At 43.5% G+C, this 24,523-nt stretch overlaps 1 protein-coding gene across 2 annotated transcripts in view; it reads right to left on the minus strand.

The window, feature by feature from the left end:
* NDUFAF2 (NADH:ubiquinone oxidoreductase complex assembly factor 2) overlaps positions 1–24,523 on the minus strand; it is a 125,676-nt gene that overhangs the window by 92,400 nt on the left and 8,753 nt on the right. The window contains exon 2 of one of the 2 annotated variants that reach the window (XM_075839357.1): positions 9,623–9,769. The exons of the other annotated variant lie outside the window; for it this stretch is intronic. Within the exon in view, the coding sequence (XP_075695472.1) occupies positions 9,623–9,749 (127 nt within the window). The 5' untranslated portion in view covers positions 9,750–9,769. The remainder of the gene's footprint in view (positions 1–9,622; positions 9,770–24,523) is intronic. 2 annotated transcript variants of the gene reach the window in all.

Raw genomic sequence — 24,523 nt, forward strand, 5'->3', positions numbered from 1 at the left:
TTTTGGAAACTACACCCCTCAATACATTTACCAAGGGGTGTAGTAAGCATTTTAACCCTGCAGGTGTTTTGTAGAAATTAGTGTTCACTCGATGTTGCAGAGTGAAAATTGGATTTTTTTCCATAGATATGCCAATATGTGGTGCCCGGCTTGTGCCACCATAACAAGGCAGCTCTCTAATTATTATGCAGTGTTTCCCGGTGTGGCCCTAATCTTTTGTCTGGACATATGACAGGGCTCAGAAGTGAAGAGTACCATGCGGAGTGTAGGCCTAATTTGGCGATTTACAAAAGTATTGGTTCACAACTGCAGAGGCTCAGATGTGAAATAATAAAAAGAAACCCCTGATAAGTGACCCCCACTATGGAAACTGCACCCCATAAGGCATTTATTAAGGGGTGTAGTCAGCATTTTCACCCCACAGGTCTTTTCCATAAATGAATGCGCTGCGGATGGTGCAAATTAAAAATTTATATTTTTCCCTAGATATGCCATTCAGTGGCAAATATGTAATGCCCAGCTTATGACGCTAGAGACACACACCCCAAAAATTGTTAAAAGGGTTCTCCCGGGTATGACGATGCCATATATGTTGAAAGAAACTGCTGTTTGGGGACGCTGTAGGGTTCAGAGCCGAGGGAGCACCATTTGGCTTTTGGAGAGCGGATTTTGCTTGGTACTATATTTGTTTGAGTATTGCTGGTGTTTTATAATGTGGGGGTACATGTAAGCGGGGAGGAGTATATAAGGGGCATAGTCAGGTGGTATAAAAAAGTAAAAATAATCCATAGATGTGTGTTACGCTGTGAAGCAATCCTTTCCGCACAGGCCAGTGTCGCACTGATAAATGGTGTCATTTCTTATCCCCCTTTTGGTCCACACTCCGCACCTTTTGTAGTTTGGGGAATTTTGCTGGGAAAGTGTTGTCCTGGTATAATACGGGCACCGTCGCTTCCAGCGGATATGTTTGGGCTCTCCCCTTCCTGGTTCCCTAATTTTAGGTCCTTGATAAATCGCCTCTTGAAACAGAAGAAATGTTCCCCTCGGGCACAACTCCATATTTTTTTATTTCCTGACTTATTGGAGCCATAACTAATTTTATTTTTCATAGACGTAGCGGTATGAGGGCTGGTTTGTTGCGGGACGAGCTGTAGTTATTATTGGTACCATTTTGGGGTACATGTGACTTTTTGATCACCTTTTATCCTATTTTTTGGGATGCCAGGTAAACAAAAAAAACGCAATTCTGGCACAGCTTTTTTCGGTTTTTTTTATACAGCGTTCACCATGCGTTATAAATTACATGTTAACTTTATTCTGTGGGTCAGTACGATTCTGGCGATACCTAATTTATAGCACTTTTTTATGTTTTACAACTTTTTGCACAATAAAATTACTTTTGTAAAAAGAATGTATTTTTTCTGTCGCCAAGTTGTGAGAACCATAACTTTTTAATTTTTTTGTCGACGGAGGTGTATGAGGGCTTGTTTTTTTGCGGGACGAGCTATAGTTTTTATAGGTATCATTTTTGGATACGTGCGACTTTTTGATCACTTTTTATTCTAATATTTGTAGGGCAAAGTGACCAAAAAACAGAAACTCTGGTAAAAGATTTTACGTTTTTTTTTTACGCTGTTCACCGCGTGCAATAAATATAATATTTTGATACCTCAGGTCGTTACGGTCGTGGCGATACCAAATACATATGGTTTATTATTATTTTTCAATAATAAAGGACTTTATAACAGTAAAAGGGGGATTGTGGGGGGGGGGGGGCTTAGCTATGGCGGAGTAAGCACGCACATCGGGGGAGCTCCGTGCAGCGAAGTGCTTAATAGCAGCCTGAGCCCGTCTAAGACCGGCAGGAGATGCCTGCAAAACGCAGGGGACAAGGCACTACACCCTCCCGCTCCCTACCTAGCTTGCAGACGCGGAGTGCTAGCATGGAGCGCTTCCTATCAGCGGCGTCTGCTTCTCAACTCCCAGGTGTCATGGCGGACCCGGCACTGCATCCTGCCACGTGCAGATCTATGGGCCTTCAGCACGCAGCAGCAGGAGCTGAAGCGCAGGGACAGAGGATCGCACCACAGCCTGGGGCCAGCAGCTATGAGGTACCGCACGTGTCCCCTGTCCTATCTAGCCCTGTACCTCAATCAGCCACTGTGTCCCTGCCCAGAAGCCCAGATACTGATTCTGCCCCTTTACAGCCTGCATTGCATGCAGATTTACATCTGCTCAGGGAACTGATCCAAGCTTTACCTACCAGGCAGGACTTAGATTCCCTGGTGACCAGAATTGAACAGTCCCACCAACAAGATATCGCTGCCTTACAGCAAGAAGTGGATAGGGTGGACACTAGGATTACCGACACAGACCAAGCGGTCTCCAATATTGACAGCAGAGTGCTAGCTCTGGAGCAGGCAGCCATTTCCAGCAGAACACATATACAGTCTCTGGCGTTACAGTTAGACGATCAGGAGAACAGGGGTCGCAGGAATAATATCCGTCTGAAAGGCCTCCCAGACCTGGGTCCCTGAGATGACCTTCCAGCCAGGATAACTGCCATCTTTAACACGGTCACTAACAGGCCGTTGGAAGCGACATTTTTGCTAGATCGTGTCCATAGGGTTTCTCAGCCTGGTCCGAACGACCCAGCCAGCCCTCGTGATGTTCTGTGTAGACTACATTACTACTCGGACAAGGATTTAATCATTCAAGGCGCGTGGTCACATGGTCCGGTCACGGTGGATGAATGCAGGGTCACGATATATCCAGATGTCTCCCCACGTACGCTCTATATGAGGCGCCTCCTGCATCCACTACTAGAGAAGATCAAAGCTGCGGGAGCCACTTATAGATGGGGTCACCCGTTCCACGTGGTCGTAAGGAAAGAATCAGCCACCTTTCTTTTGCGCCATTTCTCAGATTTGGAGGCCTTATTCAATTTCCTGCAGATCGAGTCGTTTCCAGTCCCGGATTGGCTGGCATTGGACAGGCCGGAACCATCGCAACGCCGGCGCGCTCGGCGCCCTAGCCAACATCTCGACAGACCTTCGCTCCGAGAGTCATTAAGGTCTCAGCCGGACCTTTCGCTACTACTACCGCCCGAGGCCTGACGTGGATTACCCTCGGAAGTATCCTCAAATCTCCGTGGCATTATCTGATCTACAGTTTATAGCGCTGGGCTCTGCACAGCGCCTAGCGTCTCTTTTTTTTTTTTTTTTTGTTACAGGTTGTTCTGACAGTTCCTCCGAGAAGTGCCTTTTCTCAACGGAACTTTGTGTGCAGTCCTGGTTCTTTCTGAGACTTCCGTGGACAGTGAACTGTCACCAAAGATCCCACAGATGCCTGCAGAACTGTAGATATGACCCGACATACAGTTTACCCTTCTTCCTTCCTTGTCCTCTCTCTCCCCCCCCCTTCTCTCCCCCCCCCCTCCCCTCTCCTCTCCCCCCCTCGTGAATTGTTAGGAAATTGCTCGTGTTACGACATATTGTTAGTATTCATGCACAAGGCCACATGATGTTATCAAAGGCAGTGGTATTACTATTCATAAGGTTTCATTTACTACCTGTGACCTAACTTGTGATCCGATTTGCTTTATCTGTATCTTGTTGAATGTCGTATTAGGGCTCATTCTGAGGAGTCCCTTACTTATCCCTTTCTTCTCCTCACCCTCTTTCCCCTTTCCCCCCTCCTCATACCCTCTCCCCTCCCCCCCCTCTCTCCTCTTACCTTCCCCCCCTCCTCTTTTCCCCTTCTCCTCAATCTCCCCCCCCACCCTTTTAAATAGGTCGTGCTAGTAATCCGGGTCCTCCAATAAGTGGAGTTTAATGTTATATATCTCAGGTCACAGATAGTGTCGCTCTGGGTTTACAGTGTTCTTCTCTCGCAGCTTTTCAGATGAAGGGTTAAGTTGGCTTATATGGCCGTGTTTTTGTTGTAGGGCCAGGTAACAAAATGTTATGTCCTCCCTTGCCCGCCATTTGGTGGACATCGGACGAGTTTTTGTTCAAAGTTTTGTGCTTCTCGCTGCATGGGGCTCCCCCCCACTCCTCATTGGTTTTCTTTGTTCCCGTTTTGTTATTAAACTTTTCTCCACAGGTCTCCGTGCCGTGTGGGTGTCGGCCTTTGGGTCTTTTTTTTTCTCTCTCGGTCAATTTCCTTTTTCTTTTTCTCTCTGGTCTCTCCCCCTACTCCTCTGTGTCTTCTTTCCCTCCCCTCCTTTGTTTCCATCACCTACCGGGGACATGGCCCGCCACTCCCAGACTGACCTTCGGATAGGCTCGTTGAATGTCAAGGGGTTACATAGTCCCGGGAAGCGATCCATTTTGTTCAACATGCTGAAAGGTAGACACTTACATGTAGCTTTCCTGCAGTCAACGCACCTTAGTGAACAAAAACCTTTTAAGATGTCTAATCTATGGTTTCCAAATGCCGATCATAGTTTCTCTCCTGACCTGAAATCCATGGGGACAAGTATTCTCCTGTCTCGTTCTCTTCCGTGGGAATTTCTGGACTCTCGCAGTGATGGGATGGGGCGAATGCTACTACTCAAGGGCAGCATTAATTCACAGATCTACACCTTTGCTTCCTTCTACCTACCCAATGTGGGTTAAGGTTCAGCTCTGCTCGGTTTTTTGGATGAGCTAGGAGTTTGGGGAGGGTACCATTGTCCTGGGAGGTGACTTCAATGTTGCACTGGAGCCTAACATGGATGTCTCAAGGGGGACATCATCAATTCCGCATTCCCAACTGCGCCGTATTAAGCGTGCGCTTCACGAGCATAATTTTGTGGACACATGGCGCCTATTACATCCGGGTGATAAAGATTTTACTTTTTACTCATCTGTCCATGACACCTACTCCAGACTCGATCTAATATTTGTCAAACACCGCTCACTCCCAATTTTACAGGCTGCCGATATTGACTCAATTTCTTTCTCAGATCATGCACTTGTCACGCTATCCGTAACTATGCAAGCCCCGATATTACACCAATCTCAGTGGAAGCTCAATCCGTTGCTTCTTGATGACTCCTTGGTATCTTCAGATGTGCAGCGTACACTTGAGGAATACTTCACGGCCAATACCCCTGCAGACACAAACCCACGTGTACTGTGGGAAGCGCACAAGTGTGTTGTACGTGGCACCTTTATTAAACATGGAGCTCGGTTAAAAAGGGAACGTGCGGTGACCACTGCTCGGCTTCTCTCGGAAATTAGGGTGTTAGAATCTACTCACAAGCGTTCCCATGAATTAGCATGTAAAGTCGCGCTACTCCAGAAACGGGAATAGCTCCGCTCTCTATTAATGTCTAAGGCCAAAGCTACCCTTTCGAAATGCAAGCGCCACTTCTACGAATATGGGAATAAATGCAGCAGGTCTCTGGCCACTGAGACTCCAGCAAGCGCGTACCTACATACCCTTTATTGCAACATCCTCCACTACTCGGGCTAACTTGCCATTAGACATAGCCTCACAATTTCGCGACTTTTATGCCTCCCTATACAACACAGACTCCACCAACCCGGTCACGATGGCGAACAACTTCCGTTAACGTATCAAAAACTATATTGCAGACTCAGGCATGCCTTCTTTGTCAGAGGAAGTATTAGTCGCATTGGAGGCTCCAATCTCTCCACCAGAACTAGCTGATGCACTTAAGAGCTCCGCTAATGGTAAGGCCCCGGGGCCTGATGGATTCACACTCCCCTACTATAAAAAAATACTCCGCTACCCTTAGCCCACATTTTTTAGCGTCCTTGAACTCCTCTTCCTCAGCTCGCGTTCCACCAGATACACTCAGGGCCCACATTGCAGTGATTCCCAAACCAGGGAAAGACCCCTCTCAGTGTGCTAGCTACAGGCCGATTTCGCTTCTCAACACTGACATTAAACTCTTTGCGAAGATTTTGGCAATGCGGTTGGCACTGTTGTTCAGTGGGGTCATTCATCTTGACCAGGCGGGGTTCATGGTGGGCAGAGAGGCTCGAGACAACACCACGAAAGCGATCAACCTTATACATAAGGCTAAGCTGTCCCGGGTCCCACTGATGCTCGTCAACTGACGCTGAAAAGGCTTTTGACAGAGTCAATTGGACATACATGGAGGAAGCACTACTCCGACTTGGCCTGGGCCCTCAGATGATGAGTTGGATCATGTCTTTGTAATCTTGCCCCTCGGCGAGGGTCCGGGTGAATGGCATTCTCTCTGAAGAATTTGCCATCCATAATGGGACACGCCAGGGCTGCCCACTCTCACCCCTGATTTTTATCCTGACATTGGAACCATTTCTAAGGCATGTTCGTGCCAATCAAGACATTCAAGGCCTAGGGGAGGGCTCCCATGTCAATAAGGTGGCAGCATACGCAGACGACCTTTTGTTTTTTCTGACCAACCCTGTCACCTCTCTCCCGAATCTGATGCAGGAGTTTCGTCGCTTCTCCAGCCTTTCCAATTTTAAAATAAACTTTGCCAAATCAGAGGCCATGAATGTCTCCCTCCCCGCCCCCATGCTATCTACGCTAGAACAATCCTTTAGTTTTAAATGGAACTCGGTGGCGCTTAAATACCTGGGAGTATATATCCCGGCAGATTTAAAGGGTATATTTAATCTGAATTTTCCGAGGTTTCTTACTGAGATTAAAGCGGATTGTGCGAGGTGGTCGGGAGGTTCATTTACGTGGATGGGCCGATGTACTATTTTTAAAATGAATGTCCTACCACGACTACTTTACTTATTCCAGGCCCTTCCTATAGCAGTGCCATCTTCATTCTTTAAAGCGATCAACTCCATACAAATATCTTTTGTCTGTAATGGCAAACATCCACGCCTTAGTCGTTCGCTTCTGTGTCGTTCCCGGAAGTCGGGAGGTTTGGCTCTTCCTGACATTCGTTCGTATTACAACGCAACTCATTTGGTGCGCATAGTGGATTGGTGTAGACACGCCCCTTTTAAGGCATGGGTAGGTATTGAACAAAGCTTCTCGACGGTCCCTCTCGAGGTATCTCCATGGCTGAAACGCGGACTTCTCACATCCCTACACCATCACCCCACGATCGGTCCCACGCTCAGATGTTGTGCCCTTGTAGCGGTCCGTTCACACCTCCTGCCTCTTTGCTCCCCCATGTCTCCGATCCGGGGGAACCCATCTTTTCCATCGGGATTGAGTGATTCGGTGTTCAAGTCTTGGGCAGCGAAGGGGGTATTTAGGGCAGAGCATTTTTTGAAGAACTCGGAGTGGCTCTCCCTTGAGGAGTTGACGCAGATGCCTGAACTCCCTCCTTTGGGTTACTGGCGCATATTTCAACTCCGCCATTTCTACTCTTCTTTACCACCCTCGGAGCTATTTCTAGCTCCGAGGTCCCCACTGGAAGAATTGTGCGTGGGCGCTGAGCCGGTTCGTCATTCACTGTCCACGATCTATCACCTCCTCCTGAACCCGCCTGACCTCCCGGCGCCTAGATATATTTCTGAGTGGGAGTCGGATCTGGGTATTATCCTAACCACAGACCAATGCGCTCGCATTCTCTCTCTTGTTCATAAAACCTCAATTAGCTCGCGTTACCAAGAGGCTAGCTTTAAAATAATCTCGCGCTGGTATAGGACCCCGGTTCGCCTGCATCAGATCTTTCCGAATGTATATCCTCTCTGCTGGAGATGTGGACTGGACAATGGTACCTTCCTTCACACTTTTTGGTCTTGCCCGCTACTTGCAGAATTCTGGAATGGGGTTAAAAGGGTGATTTACGAGGTAACAGATACCAGCTTAACTATGGACGCGGCCTTCTTCCTTCTCCATCACTACGATATCCCAGTAAACACCTACAAACGCTCCCTGCTGCACTATCTAGTGATGGCGGCTCGACATTGCATTCCCCTGCGTTGGAAGAATTCTTCTCCTCCCACTCTGTCCCTCTGGGTCTCCAAGGTTAACGATATAATGCACATGGAGGATCTGACCTCGAGCATTCATGATAATCATGCCAGATTCTGCCGCACTTGGGCTCCGTGGATTATATTCCAGGATTCTGACTCCTACAAAGATATTCTGGGACAGACGAGCGTTGGTGAGTAGTCCTAATTGGATGCAGCTATCCCTCCACCCACTTGTCCATCCTTCACCCTTTCCTCCTTCATTGTGTCCTATACTACCTCTTATGTACACAGGGGGGGGGGGGGGAGTGTATAACACTATAATCTAGAGATAATGAGGTTGTTATACACGGCTAAATTTTAGTAGTAATACTCAATTCTATGAATTCATAACCTTGTACATGTATATCACCCTCCCGTATGTATGTACGTTTATCTGTTTTCTTTTTTACTGTAAAAATGTGGCTGTTAGCCTTGAAAATAAAGAATAAAAAAAAAAAAAAAGGGGGATTGTGTTTTATTTGATTACTTGAAACTTTTATGGTTTTCAAATTTTTATTTTTTTCACTTTTTTTGACACTTTTTTTTACACTTTTCTTCAAGTCCCACTAGGGGACTTGAAGGTCCAACGGTCAGATTTTTTTTTTTCTAATACATTGCACTACCTATGTAGTGCAATGTATTAGATCTGTCAGTCGTTCACTGACAGCAAGCCGATTAGGCTTCGCCTCCCGGCGGGGCCTAAATCGGCTTCCGTAATGGCAGAGCAGGAGACCATTGTGTCTCCTGTTGCCATAACAGCAGTCGCCAGTCCCGATTGCCTCTCAGGGCTGGCGATCTGCTAGTAACCGCTACGATGCAGCAATCGCTTTCGATTGCTGCATCGAAGGGGTTAATGGCAGGGATCGGAGCTAGCTCCGGTTCCTGCCGTTACAGGTGGATGTCAGCTGTACAGTACAGCTGACTTCCACCGCTGATGACGCCGGATCAGCTCCTGACCTCGCGCCATCTTGTCGGCAGCTACGGAAGCCGATCAGGCTCCGCCGCCGGGCTTCGGTGCTAGGCAGACCGGGAGGCCAGTATTAGGACTCCGGTTGCCATTGCAGCCACCGGAACCCCGGCAATTTCATTGCTGGGGCTCCGATGAGCTGCAAACACCTTAAGTGCAGCGATCGTGTTTGAGCGCTGCACTTAAGGGGTTAATGGCGGGGATCGAAGCTAATTTCGGTCCCCGCCGTTACAGCGGAGATCCGACGATGATGGCACCGACTCAGCTTCTGAGCCGGTGCCAAACATTTGACGTAAATGTACGGCATTTTGCGGGAAGTCAATGCTTTCCATGACGTACATTTACGTCAAATGTCGGGAAGGGGTTAAATTTCTTCATAGAACATCAAAAAGTAAAAAAATAAAAACGAAAAAAAAAAAAAAAAAAAAAAAGAAGGAGGCTTGTATAGAAGTACACTAAATAAAAAAATGCAGCCAAAAATGGCATATAAATTTTTTATATTTAAAAAACCTCTAGCGTCACACATGCAGTTTAAAGCTTCAGAAAAAAATCCTGTGTGAAGGTGACCTTGTGGTGTGCAAAAAGGCATGAAATTGAATGAATTAACCACTTCATCCAGAGGACAGCAGTCCATTTGGACCTTAAAATACATTCGATTTTAAGACCCCCTTTTAAAAATCACCTCACGTTAAATAATAAAAAAAGATGATTGAAGCAAATCTAATACATTTACCTAAGTGGTAATACTCTGCTTCTTCCATACACATCCGCAATGCTTTGGTCTTCATCAGCTTCAAGAATGATGCTAAAGGACGCTGGAATAGAGGAGAACTCCGAGTACTGTGGAAATCTGCCTGCATCCAGGGTCAGAGCATTGCGGCTGTGTAAAGAAATTGAAGATCACAAATTTAATTTGCATAAATCAATACTATATACGAATATATTAATTATTGTAATATATTTTATAAAAGGGGAAAGTGGCATCTTTCATATCGTCCAGATGCGTGTAATTCCTTTCCCTACCAGCAAGCTCTTTCTAAATGTTCAGAAACCTCCTAAGGCACAAATAAAAAAATCATACAGTAAATTTCAGACAGTGAGGAGGGGGTAGAAGGGGTGTGCAGCTGCAGTTTCTAACCGAGCAGTTCAATGATATAGCATCAAAGGATTATTCTGTGTGGATATAACATAAATGCATAATAGGTGCGGGTCCCACCCCATTCTCCAAATAGAGGAGTCCCAGAAATAAGACCCAAAAGGAAACCTTTCACATTGAACATGTAGTCTGACTTTTTGGGTATCATGGTATACAGCAAAAAGTGCGGATATAATGCTTTGTGTGAAATTATTCAGTATAACTTGTATAATATTCTTTTAAATCCCTGCTTATTCTGGGTTTAGGAGTCCAGTGGGCGGTCTCACACAATGAATGACACCCCACCCTGTAGGAATGTGCGTACAGAAATTACCATCACAGAGTAGGACCGCCCACTGGACTCCTAAATCCAAAATAAGCAGGGATTTAAAAGAATAAAGTACAAGTTATACTGAATCTGCTCAGCTCCTCTTGCTCTATAACATGCCGCCCGCAAATTGGACAGCCTTAAGGTGGATCGCTTTACGATGGAACTAACCCTAATAAAGGGGATAGGTGAGGGATGGCAGCAAGGGAACGTAATCTTCAGAACATATAGCACAGCTTCCCAGACAACCATAGACGCACAGTAAATAGACATAAGCAAAACTGAAGGTTTAGTTTCCCTTTAAAGGGGTTGTGCCATAAAACACATCTATCCCCTCCTCTGTGGATAGGAGATACACGTGTGATCGCTGGGGGTTGGACCGCTGGGACTCCCAGCGATCAGGAGAACGGGGGCCTGAAAGTCACCCAGAGCGCTACATGAGAGGCTGCTGGGTTCTGTGTCCGGCAGCTAATAGAAATGATGGAGAGCTGTTCATGCATGCGCAGGAGTATCCCATTAATTTCTATGGAGCTGCCGAACACATAAGCCGGAAGTCCAAGCCTCTCATGTAGCGCTCTAGGTGACTTTCGGTCCCCCGCTCTCATCGCTGGGGGTCCCAGCAGTCGGACTCCCAGCTATCACACATGTATCCCCCTATCCACAGGAAGATATTTTTTTACTACCCTTTTGTTTTTTTATATATATATTTTTTTATAAAACAGGCAGAATAAAAAAAAAATTCTATATATATATATATATATATATATATATATATATATATATATATATATATATATATATATATTAAAAAAAAACAGTACAAATCTTGCTCTGTAGTATGCGGACAAAAATTGAAATTTAAAACAAATGGAAACAAAAATTCTGCCTTACTGTCAACACCACTGCATCAAATTATGGACTAGTGTGCCAAGGAAGGACGACAAAATCTACATGCTGTTTGCAGCAGCGCAGCCGCCGATACTGCGAATTATTTCTGCTTATACAAAGTAGTACAAAACAAAAAAAACGAGGACGTTTGTTACAGTGAAAAGCAGAATTTGTCAGTGTAAATAATGTACAATTTTCCCTTTTGAAATTACAATCCTGGAGCTGAAGAATTTGTAGCTTGAGCACCAGAAGAAAAAAAAATAATGTACTTTGTACTTTTATTAGGGGAACATATTGTGCAAGTAAGGCAAGAACCAGTCTTGCTAAAATTGGCAAAGGAAAAATGACAGCTTATGCATGAACTGCGAATCTAAAATGAGAATAAAGATACAGCGGCAGAGCATCAATTAATTAACATAACCCAATGCGACAGTAACGCCGACATGTACCAGGCTCATTTAAATAGGTGACTTCTCAATGTCTCCCTTCTCCCACCCAAGTCACAGAAAAAAGTAAATTACAAAGTATCAAGCAAATGCGCAGTAGACTTGTTGAATGTGTTTTCCCAAACAAAGGATTGAAACTCATACTGAAGCGGATCCAGTCTAATAGGGTCAACTAAATGACATTCATTAACTAAAAAAATAATATACATATGATCAGTTCTATTGTTCCCACTGACACGTTGACTAAATGAACTGGTGCTTAAAGAGTCTCTGTCACCACATTATAAGTGCCCTATCTCCTACATAAGGAGATGGGCGCTATAATGTAGGTGACAGCAGTGCTTATTAAAAAAAACGATCTATTTTCACCACTTTATTAGCGATTTTAGATTTATGCTAATGAGTTGCTTAATGCCCAAGTGGGCGTGTTTTTACTTTAGACCAAGTGGGCGTTGTACAGGGGAGTGTATGACGCTGACCAATCAGCATCATGCACTCCTCTCCATTCATTTAGGACGCACATAGGGATCCTTTTTAGATCGCTGTGTGCTGTCTTATGCGAACACATTAACGATACTGAAGTGTTTAGTCAGTGAATAGACATTCCACGGGATGTCTATTCACAATCTCTTCACAGTTTCTATGGTAGTTACAGCAGAGGAAGCGTGATCTCGTTGTAACCTGCCATATACAGCCAGATCGCGCAAGATCACGCTTCCTCTGCTGTAACTACCACAGAGTAACGAAGTGCAGAGATCGTGAATAGACATCCCGTGGAATGTCTATTCACTGTCTAAACACTTCAGTATTGTTAATGTGTTAGCATAAGACAGCACATAGCGATCTAAAAAGGATCCCTATGTGCGCCTAAATGAATGGAGAGGAGTGCATGACGCCGATTGGTCAGCGTCATACACTCCTCTGTACAACGCCCACTTGGTCTAAAGTAAAAACACGCCCACTTGGGCTTTAAGCAGCTCATTAGCATAAATCTAAAATCGCTAATAAAGTGGTGAAAACAGATCGTTTTTTTTAAATAAAAAGCACTGCTGTCCACTACATTATAGCGCCGATCTCCGTATGTAGGAGATAGGGCACTTATAATGTGGTGACAGAGCCTCTTTAAAACAACGTGATATATGTGTAGAGAAATACGAGCCATCGGACAATAAAGCCAACCAAGCAAAGAGCAAATAGAAACCGGCTATGTGACCATGAGGCTCTGAGAAATCTATTAGGGCATATGGACATCACAGAGAAGGGGATCCCTGCTTGGGATCCCCTCTGTAATACTGCGAGTGTTTTTAACCCCTTAACACTAACGGTATATTAAACCTTAAAAGAGAACCTTTCACCTCCCCATACATGTGCAGCATGTAATGGGGAGGGCTGCACAAACCCTGGGGCACTTCACATTTATTTTCTACCTCCCTCCGTTATTTAGATATCGGATATTTATATTTGGTGCCTGATATTTAAATAACCCCCTGAACAATGGGGCGTGTACTGTCAAGGGGGCGTGTTACTATGGCTGTGACACTGTCCAATCAGATATGGACAGTGCCACAGCAGGAGAGAGAGTGTGCGATTGCAGTCTTTTCATCCGAACAGGCAAGGGGGCGTGTCACTTTTTTGGTGGAATAATGGAAAAAAAAAAAAAACTGAAATGTCGCCATTCTTTTTTGCATCTTAAATTTACACAGATTACCGTGCGGTATAAATAACATAATAACTTTGATCAGCGGGTCGTTACGCTTGAGGCGATACCAAATTTATATAGTTTATGTAAACTTTTACTACTTCTACACAGTAAAAACACTTTTTTCAAAATTATTTGTTTTTGTGTCGCTATATTTTAAGAGCCGTAACTTTTTTATTTCTCTCCTGACGTAGCTGTATATATATTTTTTTTTGTGGGACGACTTGTAGTTTTTAAATCGGTACCATTTTGGAATACATGCAACTTTTTGATCACTTTTTTTCAAATTTTGAAGGCAGGATGAACAGAAAACTGCAATTCTGGCATGGTTTTTTTTTTTTTTTTTAAATAAAATGTTCAGAATAAAGCATTTTGTAAAGGGAAAAGTGGGTTTTGAATTTTTTTTTTACTTGGGACTTTAATTTATTATAAACTTTTAACTTTTGGTTTTAGTCCCACTACGGGACTTCACTATGCGATCATTAGGATACGCTGCAATACTTTTGTATTGCAGTGTATTTTTGCTGGTCAAAGTAAAACTGACTGGCACCTGTTAGGCCATGCCTCTTGCATCGCCTCACTTGCATTGACTAAAGGTAAGACTGGGGACCTTTGTTACGCCCTCGGCTGCCATAAACATTGGCACCCCGCGATCGCATTACAGTTGTGCTGATGTGGTGAGAGGGAGCACCCTCCCTCTAAAAAGCACCGAGATGTGGCAGTCGCTATTGACTGCCGCATCTGAGGTGTTAAACGGACTCACATGACCGGAGACCACAGCTACTGATCTCTGGTCGTTGTCCTGAAGCCCAAGGCTGTTAGCAACAAACACTTTTGAAGCGCCATATTGAAGAGGTGGCGCTTCAGAAGAACTACCCTGAGCGGCCACCGTAAAAACACTATATGGCAGTCGTTAAGGGGTTTATGATCCTAACTAGAGATGAGCGAACTTATGATAAGTTCGGTTGGTTCGCCAAATTTCATGAAAAAGTTCGATTCGGACCGAACCTGTAATTCAAGAAAGCCCATAAAAATCGTGGCCGTGATAACGGCACGGGCAGCCCATAGAAGTCTATGGAGCTCCCGTAATGACGGGTGGCTACGTGTGTGCACCCGGCATTACGGCAGCGTTGCTAGGTGACGTCAGTAAATAGTCACTGTCCAGGGTGCTTTAAGAGTTAACTGATCGGCAGTAACTCTTTCAGCACCCTGGACAGTGAATTCCAATCACAATATAGAGCAACCTGTAAAAAAAATAAAAAAAAAGTTCGTACTTACCGAGAACTTCCTGCTTCTTTCTCCAGTCCGGCCTCCCGGCCGTTGCCTTGGTGACGCGTCCCTCTTGACATCCGGCCCGACATCCCTGGATGACATTTCAACCAATGTGACCGCTGCAGCCAATCACAGGCCAATCACATGTTGCAGCGGTCACATGGACTGTCGCGTCATCCAGGGATGTCGGGCTGGATGTCGAGAGGGACGCGTCACCGTTGCCTTGGTGACGCGTCCCTCTCTTGACATCCGGCCCGACATCCCTGGATGACGTTTCAGCCCATGACTGGCTGACATGACTGGCCTGTGATTGGCTGCAGCGGTCACTTGGACTGAATCGTCACCCTGGGAGGTCGGACTGGAGGAAGAAGTAGGGAGTTATCGGTAAGTAGGAACTTATATTTTTTTTACACGTTGATGTATATTGTGATCGGAAGTCACTGTCCAGGGTGCTGAAACAGTTACTGCCGATCGCTTAACTCTTTCAGCACCCTGGACAGTGACTATCTCCTGACGTCGCGTACCGGAAAATCACTGACTCATAAGCCGGGTTTGGTCAAAACGTGGTCGGCCGAACCCGGTGATGTTCGGATTCGCTGCGAACCGAACTTTTCACGATGTTCGGACCGAAACCGGGTTCGGTTGTCCCGGTTCGCTCATCTCTAATCCCAACTAACAAATGAATGGCTCGAAGCCAAATCTTTTGAGTATTAAGACCGCATTCACATCACTACAACGTTAGAAGACAATGCGCCATACTGAAACGAGCCGTGCACCTGTGTGTCCATCACATGACCATGGACAGAATTTTATCCACAATGAATGTACCTAATAACAACAACAAGCAGAGATCTTGAAAACCCTGAGGAATTAATAAATACAGTATACCGGAAAATGTTCTCAATTTTAATTATAGAAAAAAAATAACATTTATTTTCTGAAACGGCCTTTTTATTCCGAGGATAGGTCGAGGTCCTGGCAGTGAGACCCTTTACCAATCAGTTAGTGATGGCATACCTTAGCGATACGGCATCACTTCCTATAGCTGTAAAACCACTTTAACAGAAGAAGGCTGTGGCCAAATTTTATTTATATTTTGCGGATTTTATTCCGTAAGACTGATTTTGATTTTTAAAATGTATCATAATTGTTAAGGATCTGCCAGGCACAGCTTCTGTATCCACGCCCATAGGTAATCAGTCTGCACCTGCTTCTATGTCTGTGAGACTGACTCCATCTTCCACCACTCAGGATGGCAGGCTTAGGAGTGGGAGAGCCTATTACAGCCTGGCCAGACGGAGCTAGCTCCCGCCCTCTGTCTATTTATACCTGCCTTTCCTGTTCCTCCTTGCTTGTGATTCTTCTCTGTTGGTTTCCTGGCCCTGCTGCAGCTTCTTGAACTACTTGTCCCTGCTTCGTATTGACCCTGGCTTACGGACTACTCTTCTGCTCTGCGTTTGGTACCTCGTACACTCATGGTTTGACTCGGCTTGTTCACTACTCTCCTGCTCTACATTTGGCACCTCGTACTCTCCTGGTTTGACTCGGCTCGTTTACTACTCTTGTTGCTCACGGTGTTGCCGTGGGCAACTGCCCCATTTCCCTTTGTTCTGTGTTTCCTTGTCTGTTGTCTGTCGTGCACTTATTGAGCGTAGGGACCGTCGCCCAGTTGTACCCCGTCGCCTAGGGCGGGTCGTTGCAAGTAGGCAGGGACTGAGTGGCGGGTAGATTTGGGCTCACTTGTCTGTTTCCCTATCCCTATTACAATAATACCAATATAAACAATTTAAATTACTTTTCTATTTAAGCCATTATAAAGAATCAAAGGACACCACACCTGCGAAGCAAAAAGAATGGCCATATTGGTTATCACCTAGCTTTCACAAAAAAAGGCGGACGACTCAAGGACTTAAATTTGCCAGAATAGGTTCTTTCATTGTAGCGTAATATTTTATTAAATATTTTTAGCACACAGTTTATAAAACCCTTCACTAGGGCCCAAAATCAACGCACATTAATAAAACACTTTTTTTCAATATGGTCTAAGATGCTAACATAAAGACTATTGTATATAAAATGTACCACGGAAGAATCTGGAGGAACTGTAAAACGGATCACTTGAAATGTGTCAGCATTGCCTCCTTTCCCTCTGTTTTGCGATGTCACTTGAGAACATATTGAGTTAAAAGCGCAGTTCTGACAATTATTAGTCAGCTAAAGCAGACTTATGTTATGTTCCTGTGCAGACACCTACTGGACACAATGGGATTTGCATCACAATAAATATAAGAATATGCATGCTTACTTGATTTAAAATAAAGTATCATTAACACATAGGTAATACGGGTCTATATTCTCCTTTGTCTTTATTTTTATTTTTTTACCTCTACTGTTATTTGATTCCGCTTTAAATTACAAAAAATAAATAAATACAAAAGCCTACCTTGCCTGTGGAAGCATACCCTAAGGCCCTATTCACACGACAGGGTTTCCCGGCTGTGTGACGGCTGTTCAAAAAACGGCGGTCACACGGCCACAGTAGGGACAATAGACCCCAAATGGGGCTATTCGCACGACCGATTTCTTGACAGCCCGGGAAAAAAAATGGGACATCTATTTTGGGCCACTCTCCCGGCCCCCATAGAAGTCTATGGGGCCGGGTAATATACAGCTATCACTTGTGTTCCGTATGACGGCCGTGTCTTCCGTCGCTCGCTCTCTCCTCCTCCTCACAGTGCATGTGAGAAGGAGGAGGGTATTTTTTTGCTCCCTGTCGGAGCGGAATTCCCAATCCCTGGCCACAGCTTCGGCAACGCTGTGGCCAGGGATTGGGCATTCCGTTCCAGCAGAAGTCCCTGATATGGACACCGTGACATCAAGGACTTCTGTAGCAGAATCCCCAGCGCTGTGGCTGGTGTTTCTGCTCCAGGAGAAGTCCCAGACTTCACTGTTCATATATGGACATTGAAGTCAGGGACTTCTCCTGGAACGGTCCCCTACAGTGGCAATATCTACAGAAAGTTAGGGGGTGGTGTACTATGTAAAAGCGTGCTGTGTATAACTACCTACAGGGGGTCTGTGTGGCTCTACCTACAGGGGGGGTAAAATCCACTAGGTGCTCCTTTGGTTCTGAGGCCTGTGGTTCAGTACATTAGCGCACTAGAGCCACATGTGGGATATTTCTAAAAACTGCACAATCCGGGTAATATATATTGAGTTGCGTTTCTCTAGTAAAACCTTTTGTGTTACAGAAAAAAAAATGGATTAAAATGGATTTTCCGACAAAAAAAAGAAATTTGTAAATTTCCCCTCTACTTTGCTTTAATTCCTGTGAAATACCTAAAAGTTTAAGAAACTTTCTAAATGCTGTATTGAATACTTTGAGGGGTGTAGTTTTAAAAATTGGGTGACTTATGGGGGTTTCTATATATAAGGCCCTCAAAGCCACTTCAGAACTGAACTGGTACCTATAAAAATAGGTTTTGGAAATTTTCTTGAAAATGTGAGAAATTGCAGCTAAAGTTCTAAGTCTTGTAACGTCGTAGAAAAATAAAATAAATGTTCAAAAAAACTGTGAAAATATAAAGTAGACATATGGAATATGTGAAATAGTAACTATTTTGTGTGGTATTACGGTCTGTCTTACAAGCAGATAAATTTAAAATGAGAAAAATCATAGTTTTTGCACATTTTCTTTACATTTTGGCGTTTTTCACAAATAAGCAATGAATTTATTGACCAAATTTTTCCACTAGTATAAAGTACAATGTGTCACGAGAAAACAATCTCAGAATCGCTTAGATAGGCAAAAGCATTCCAGAGTTATTACCACATAAAGTGACACGTCAGATTTAAAAAAAAAAAAAAAAAAAAAACAAACCCCGTCTCGTGTGTCTAGATATTGCGGCTACATACTTGTTTTGTTAGTGTTATAGTGGTCTTCTGATTCCGTTTTAGGAACGTCCCCCTAATGTGTCCAGTGCTGGTAGGAAAAAGCAGCTTCTAGTGCACAATTCATAGTGGCTGGCCTACACAACAGCAGGATTTACTATATCACCCCTGCACAAGCAATGCTGACAGTGGGACTGCGATACTGAACAAATGTGTCCACTGGCTCTGAACACATTAAGCAGATGTTCTGAGAGAGAATCAAAAGAACACCAGTATTTAACAGCGGTATCTAGACGCAGGAGCATTTTAAATAAAAATATATATATTGTTACATTTTATGCGATTCAACAGAGAAATGTAATATCTAATTGTGGGACCAGCCCTTCACTACATTTGTGCTATGAACCACTTACAGTTTATTCAACGGAGAAACAAAATACTTACCGGCCACCATGTTTCACTCCCTGGTAAACATATCTAGCCGTTCATCTCAATGTAAGTGACAATCCTGGATCAACAACAGATCATGTTAACCAAAAAGTTCTGAGTCCCATGCTGCCATGTCTTTTCTTAGGCGTCGTTCACATCTGCATCAAAGGCGGCATGCAGCGCTATTTTGTAAAAAAAAATTACGGAAATCCGACAATGGTCAACGCTTTCCATCGTGCATGGTTGGTTTCGGTCATGCAACAGATCTGGTGCTTCCATTTTCTCAGAACAACAAAAAACAGAACCATTTCTTACTGTACGTGAAAAATATATCTTTTGAAAAATACATATATGTGGTGAACTTCAATAGGAATATCATAAAAAGAAATATTTAAAAAAATAAAAAAATCTAAAAAAAACTATAAATCATTTTCCAGATAAGGAATAAACGTATTACAAACAATAATTAATAGAATTTGATTGATAATAAATTTCCTTTTTGGTAAAAAAAAAAAATGGGAATGAGGGGGGATAGGGAGATAGATGAACAGAAGCCCTAGCCCTTAAACAAAAAAAGAAAGCCAAACCCCAAGAAATAAGGAAAACGTAATGCGTTTGGAGCAGATAAAAAACAGATGGCTTTCTAGAATAATGAAACATCCCCCCCCCCCCCCCAATGAGTTTTGAGCGAATATAGACTAAATGTAAAAATCATAGAAAAACTAAAACAATATACAAGACGCCTTGTCTGATTTCACGACATGCTTACCAGGCTTATTTAAAGCAGAATCCATCCTTTTTAGAGGCCAAAATGTAATATATTTAGATGTCAAGCGTAGACATTTTTAGTTATAATCAATTAAGGTAAAACGGATTTGCCTTTGACTGGCTTCATTTCAGGAACTCCTGGCTAGTCTGATTCCTTATTAAAAATAATTTGCATCTATGAGGCCGGGGAAAAATATGCTAGCCTCACGATTTTTGTCATATTTTCGTTGTGCCCCAAGGCTGCTATTGTTGATGGCCTTTATGGAAATCTAAATTCAATCAGCAGCTGCAAATTTCATGAGACGTCCATCTTCATGCTGTATTTCTAACTGTGTGTCAAAACAATCTGTGGATTTCTACCCAACGAAACACACATTGAATTGTAAATTTCTGCAATTTCCTCATGTTTGAATTTCAGCTGCAGGAAAATAGTGCAAACCTAGACATCCTGTCTATCAATTTGAGGCGAGTAATTTTTCCTCGTTATCCTGGGTACACTTTGCAAAGATTTACGGTGTGACAGTCCCCCAATTTAGAATCAAGACAGTCCTTGCTACAATTAGGGCAATAGTCTACGTCCTGGTTATCAAAGATAAGTTAATGTGCGTCCGTTAATAACCTGTAATTGGTGACGAATACACACATACAACCTGTAAACAGAGGCTTGAATGAATAGACTTGTGAAAATCACAGTTATACACCATACACGGAGAGAAAAAAAAAAAAAAAAAAAAAAAAAAAAAAAAAAGGTACTGCATCTAAATGGCCATTTTATTAGGAATCCCATAACCATCTTGTCTTGTGAATGCTTTGACGCAATTTATAGAGCCACTTTTTTATTTTCCCTTTACGTAGCTGTATAAGGAATGAGTTGTATTTTGCAATGGGTCTGGAAACAAAACAAAAAAAAAAGCTATTCCACCCTCGTTCGTTGCATTTTATAGAACGTGTTGACTTTACTATGCGTGTCGTTACAATTGCACAGATACCATATATGTGTTTTCTTCACTTTGCAAAATAAAATTACTTTATGGAAACAGAATGGTTAAATTTCTGTGAACACCTTTTTTTATTTGATAAGTTATTTTTTTTAGTCCCACTGGAGGACTTTACAACGTGATTCTTTGATCACTTATATAATTCAAAATGCATTATTGCTAGTCAGTAATAAATGAACAGGCAATCTATTTGGCTACCAGTTGCCATGGCGCCCAACGACGCCAATGAGCTGACAAGCACTTCTGTCAAACACCTTAGATGCCACAGTCGTTGACCGCAGCATCTAAGGGGTTAGACGACTGGGTTTCTTTGATTTCGGCCATTACAGCAGAAGCCCGGCTGTCAATCGCAGCTTCTGTGCCAGTGCGATCACGTCATTTACTTCTTCATGAACACCCTCAATATTATTACAGTAGATCTCTACCTCCCCAGGGTTACCTACATGCAGACATCTCGTTGCGTCCTCATTCCTATCTACCATACAAGCTGTATGCCGTGTATGTGAGGCATGAGCTTGGTGCACAGATGCATAAAATATGATCATGCTTGTACTAGTAACTTGTCAGTCGCAGCAAGGGGATGCGCTATAACAAAGTGTTCATAATGGGATCCATTGGTCAAAGAAACCACACGCATTTCAGAAATCACTCTGTACTCAGCCTGCACTTGAATATTTTATAGGGGAAACCACTTCAGAGTACATTATTTAGGGTGGCGGCCAACGTGCGCAAACCGATCACTTCAGTGACATGAAAAAACCACTGCTGTTCAAACGTGGCTAAAAGCAGGATGGATCTTCCGCCTGATGGTACACAACCCAGCTATCCCATCTACTCCAATGTGGGGAAAACATAGAGAAGGCTCCATTAGTTCCTGGCTTTATTTACATTGCTCCCATTTGTGATGCAGATCGTGGATGTTGTCCAGGCTCTAATGATGTTTACTAGACCGCTAAAAACCTACTAATGCATATGGTCTTCTAAACCTGCAAAGTTCATGTTACACAAGACGTAAACAATGGACAGGTAGGACAGGCTATAGATTGCTTTCTTGTATATATCTCTACACTCCCTGGTATTGCGGTGTATATACCTCTTGTATATAGAAGCGATCGGGTGAGTGCTATGCAGCTTCGTTTCTGATCAGCTTTCCTCAGAGCGGTGTACAGGCTCAATAGAAAGGCTGAGTCTGTACACTGCTCGCTGGTCTTTCCAACGAAAGCGGATTAGAAATGAAGTGGCACAGCGCTTACCCGAGCGCTTCTGCCACTTCGTTTTAGAAATCGGTGGGGGTCTCAGTGCTCAGATCCCCACCAATCAAAACTTCTGCCATGTCAGAAGTTTTTTTTTAAAGTTTAGTTACCCTTTAATGTGTGTTTCTGTGAAAATAATGTCTTATAGTGCTGCTGGCTGTGTGCAGTGATCTCCTGGCACAGGACTGCGGCATAATAACGTTTGTATTTTTAGAGCAGAGTTATTAATCACAATGAAATCGATCGAACATTAACCCGTTGGCGCAGCATGGTGTACATGGTGTCATGGAATGCCTTTAGGTGCCCGTGCGATCACCATGTGAGGCCAGTGGTGATTGACAGCCAGGCTCCTACCGCAGTGGCCGGTGTATTCATACAGAATCCAAAAACCCCTCGTTTACGGCTCCTTATGAAATCAGAGGCATACAGGTACAGTGTGGCCACTATATTACTACAACCGGAAGGTTGTACAGAGCCGTCATACGCTCGTATACAGGTCCAATGTAAGATAATTATGACAACGTATATTGTGGAAATTATCCTTTATTTCAATCAGTGGCGTCGCCAGTATTAAAGAATGCATGACATAGAAGGACTTCATTTCTTAAAGATGCCCTATTGTATGTAATTTGGATACAGGCAGATAATGCCTTTTGAATCCTTTTCGAAAAGTGCGGATGCCGAGCATTGATGCCCATCTCAGGAAGGTCACCCTCCTGCATTACCCCATCAAAGCACTGTCCTCATGCATTCAAAAATATGCCAATATTTACTGGTATTACTTTCCTGGCTGCTGGAGCTTGCAGGCAGAACAGTAATGCGGAAGGTCAAAGAAAAAGGCTTTGGCTGACCTATAATCTATGGAAAAAACACCTTTGCGTGCAAGCTATAAAAGGTAATTGAATGTGACAATGATGGAGTACGCTGAAGAAAAAAAAATATACAAGGTATTCTGCCATTTTGTTTGTCCATGACATTTTATCAATCACAATGCAAAATACACACAAGCGAAGGGCAGACAGGCACCGTGACGGTGGCGACTTCTGATCCTTCTCCAATATTTGGTATTGGAGATTTGAAATGCCATTTATCTGAAAACAGAAAAGGCAGCTTTATAAATCACTGGCCAGTGAGCCATGCGTCAAAAGTCCCCACCGAGTCTCATTTATTTGTCGAATACATCACTGTACGAGCAAAAAGAGATTTTATGTCTTATTGGTATTTTTTCAGTTTGGTGAAAATTGATGAATGGACACCAGACTGAAGAATAAAAAATAAAAAATCCCAAACAAACCAGTAAGAGTTTACAATCAATCATAATAATAGTAATAACGGTTGTCTCAATAGAACGCACTCAGTGGACAAAGAAAGATCACACTCATTAGTAAATGTTCTATGTTTCATGCCCATATTTTTAAGGGGTTTTCCAGGCTTTTCAATTATTGACCTGTCCTTAGGATGGGTCATCAGTGTATGATTGGTGGGGGTCTCACCTCCCGGACCCTCGCTGTTTATCACAAGCGTGGCTGTGCCTGGGACCGCCGCTCAGCCCATTCACTTGCACTATCAGGCACAGCTACACTTGTATGTATGTTGCTGTGCCTGCATAAACAATGGTGTTCAGATGATCGGTGAGGATCGGATAGGACATTAATTGAAACGTCCAGATAACCCCTTTAATTAATGTTTTTGCTTTGACAAAATCATTAAAAAACAACAACTATGGTACCATGTATTATAAAACAAGGGGGACATTTTAAACTTTGTTAAAAAAAATAAAAATCACTCCTTGGGTGCTGTAGATGAACGTTAGTTGTGAAGACGGAAAGGTTATGTGTAACCCGCATATTTGGGGTCTTTTCCTATCCCTTGCTGGTTTATGCAAACGTACAATTTATCTCCCCATATTTCCCGAGTGGGTGGCTATTCCTGGTGTGATGTCAGAGATGTGCTGCATGCTCTAAACCAATCAGATGTCTCCTCCATGAAGCTCCCCCCTCTCACAGCATCAGTCTCAGACACTGAGCGAGAAAGACAGAAGCTGCATATCCCTCCTCCCCATCTTCTATATACTGTTTTACACTAGACTAGATTTACAGAAAGAATGCAGGCAGTGAAAGGAGAGCTACACTGCCATGGAAAGGACGTGTATCATGATATTAAAGAGGTCTATATAGGGTTAGGTTTCAGCACGCAAATTACACCTAAACAACTCACTCAGTGGAGAGGGCTGCTATCACAGTTAAGTGGGGGTTGAACTGATTTAAAGTGGTTGTCCAGGGCCAGAGAAACGAACCTCTTTCCCAAAAATAGCGCCACTCTTGTCAAGTGGCTGTGTCTAGTATTGCAGCTCATCTCTATTCAAGTGCAGCCCATGGCAATCGTGATGCTGTTTAAAAAAAAAAAAAAAAAGGAGACCTTTTTTTCTAACCCTGGTTAACCCTTTTAGACTTACACGCACATCTCTCACAACACTAGAGGCCATGCATTGTTAAGGGCACATAACATTTTACTTAGCAAACAGATA

The sequence above is a fragment of the Rhinoderma darwinii genome, chromosome 1, assembly GCF_050947455.1.
Source record: "Rhinoderma darwinii isolate aRhiDar2 chromosome 1, aRhiDar2.hap1, whole genome shotgun sequence".
In the NCBI taxonomy this organism is placed as follows: domain Eukaryota; kingdom Metazoa; phylum Chordata; class Amphibia; order Anura; family Rhinodermatidae; genus Rhinoderma; species Rhinoderma darwinii.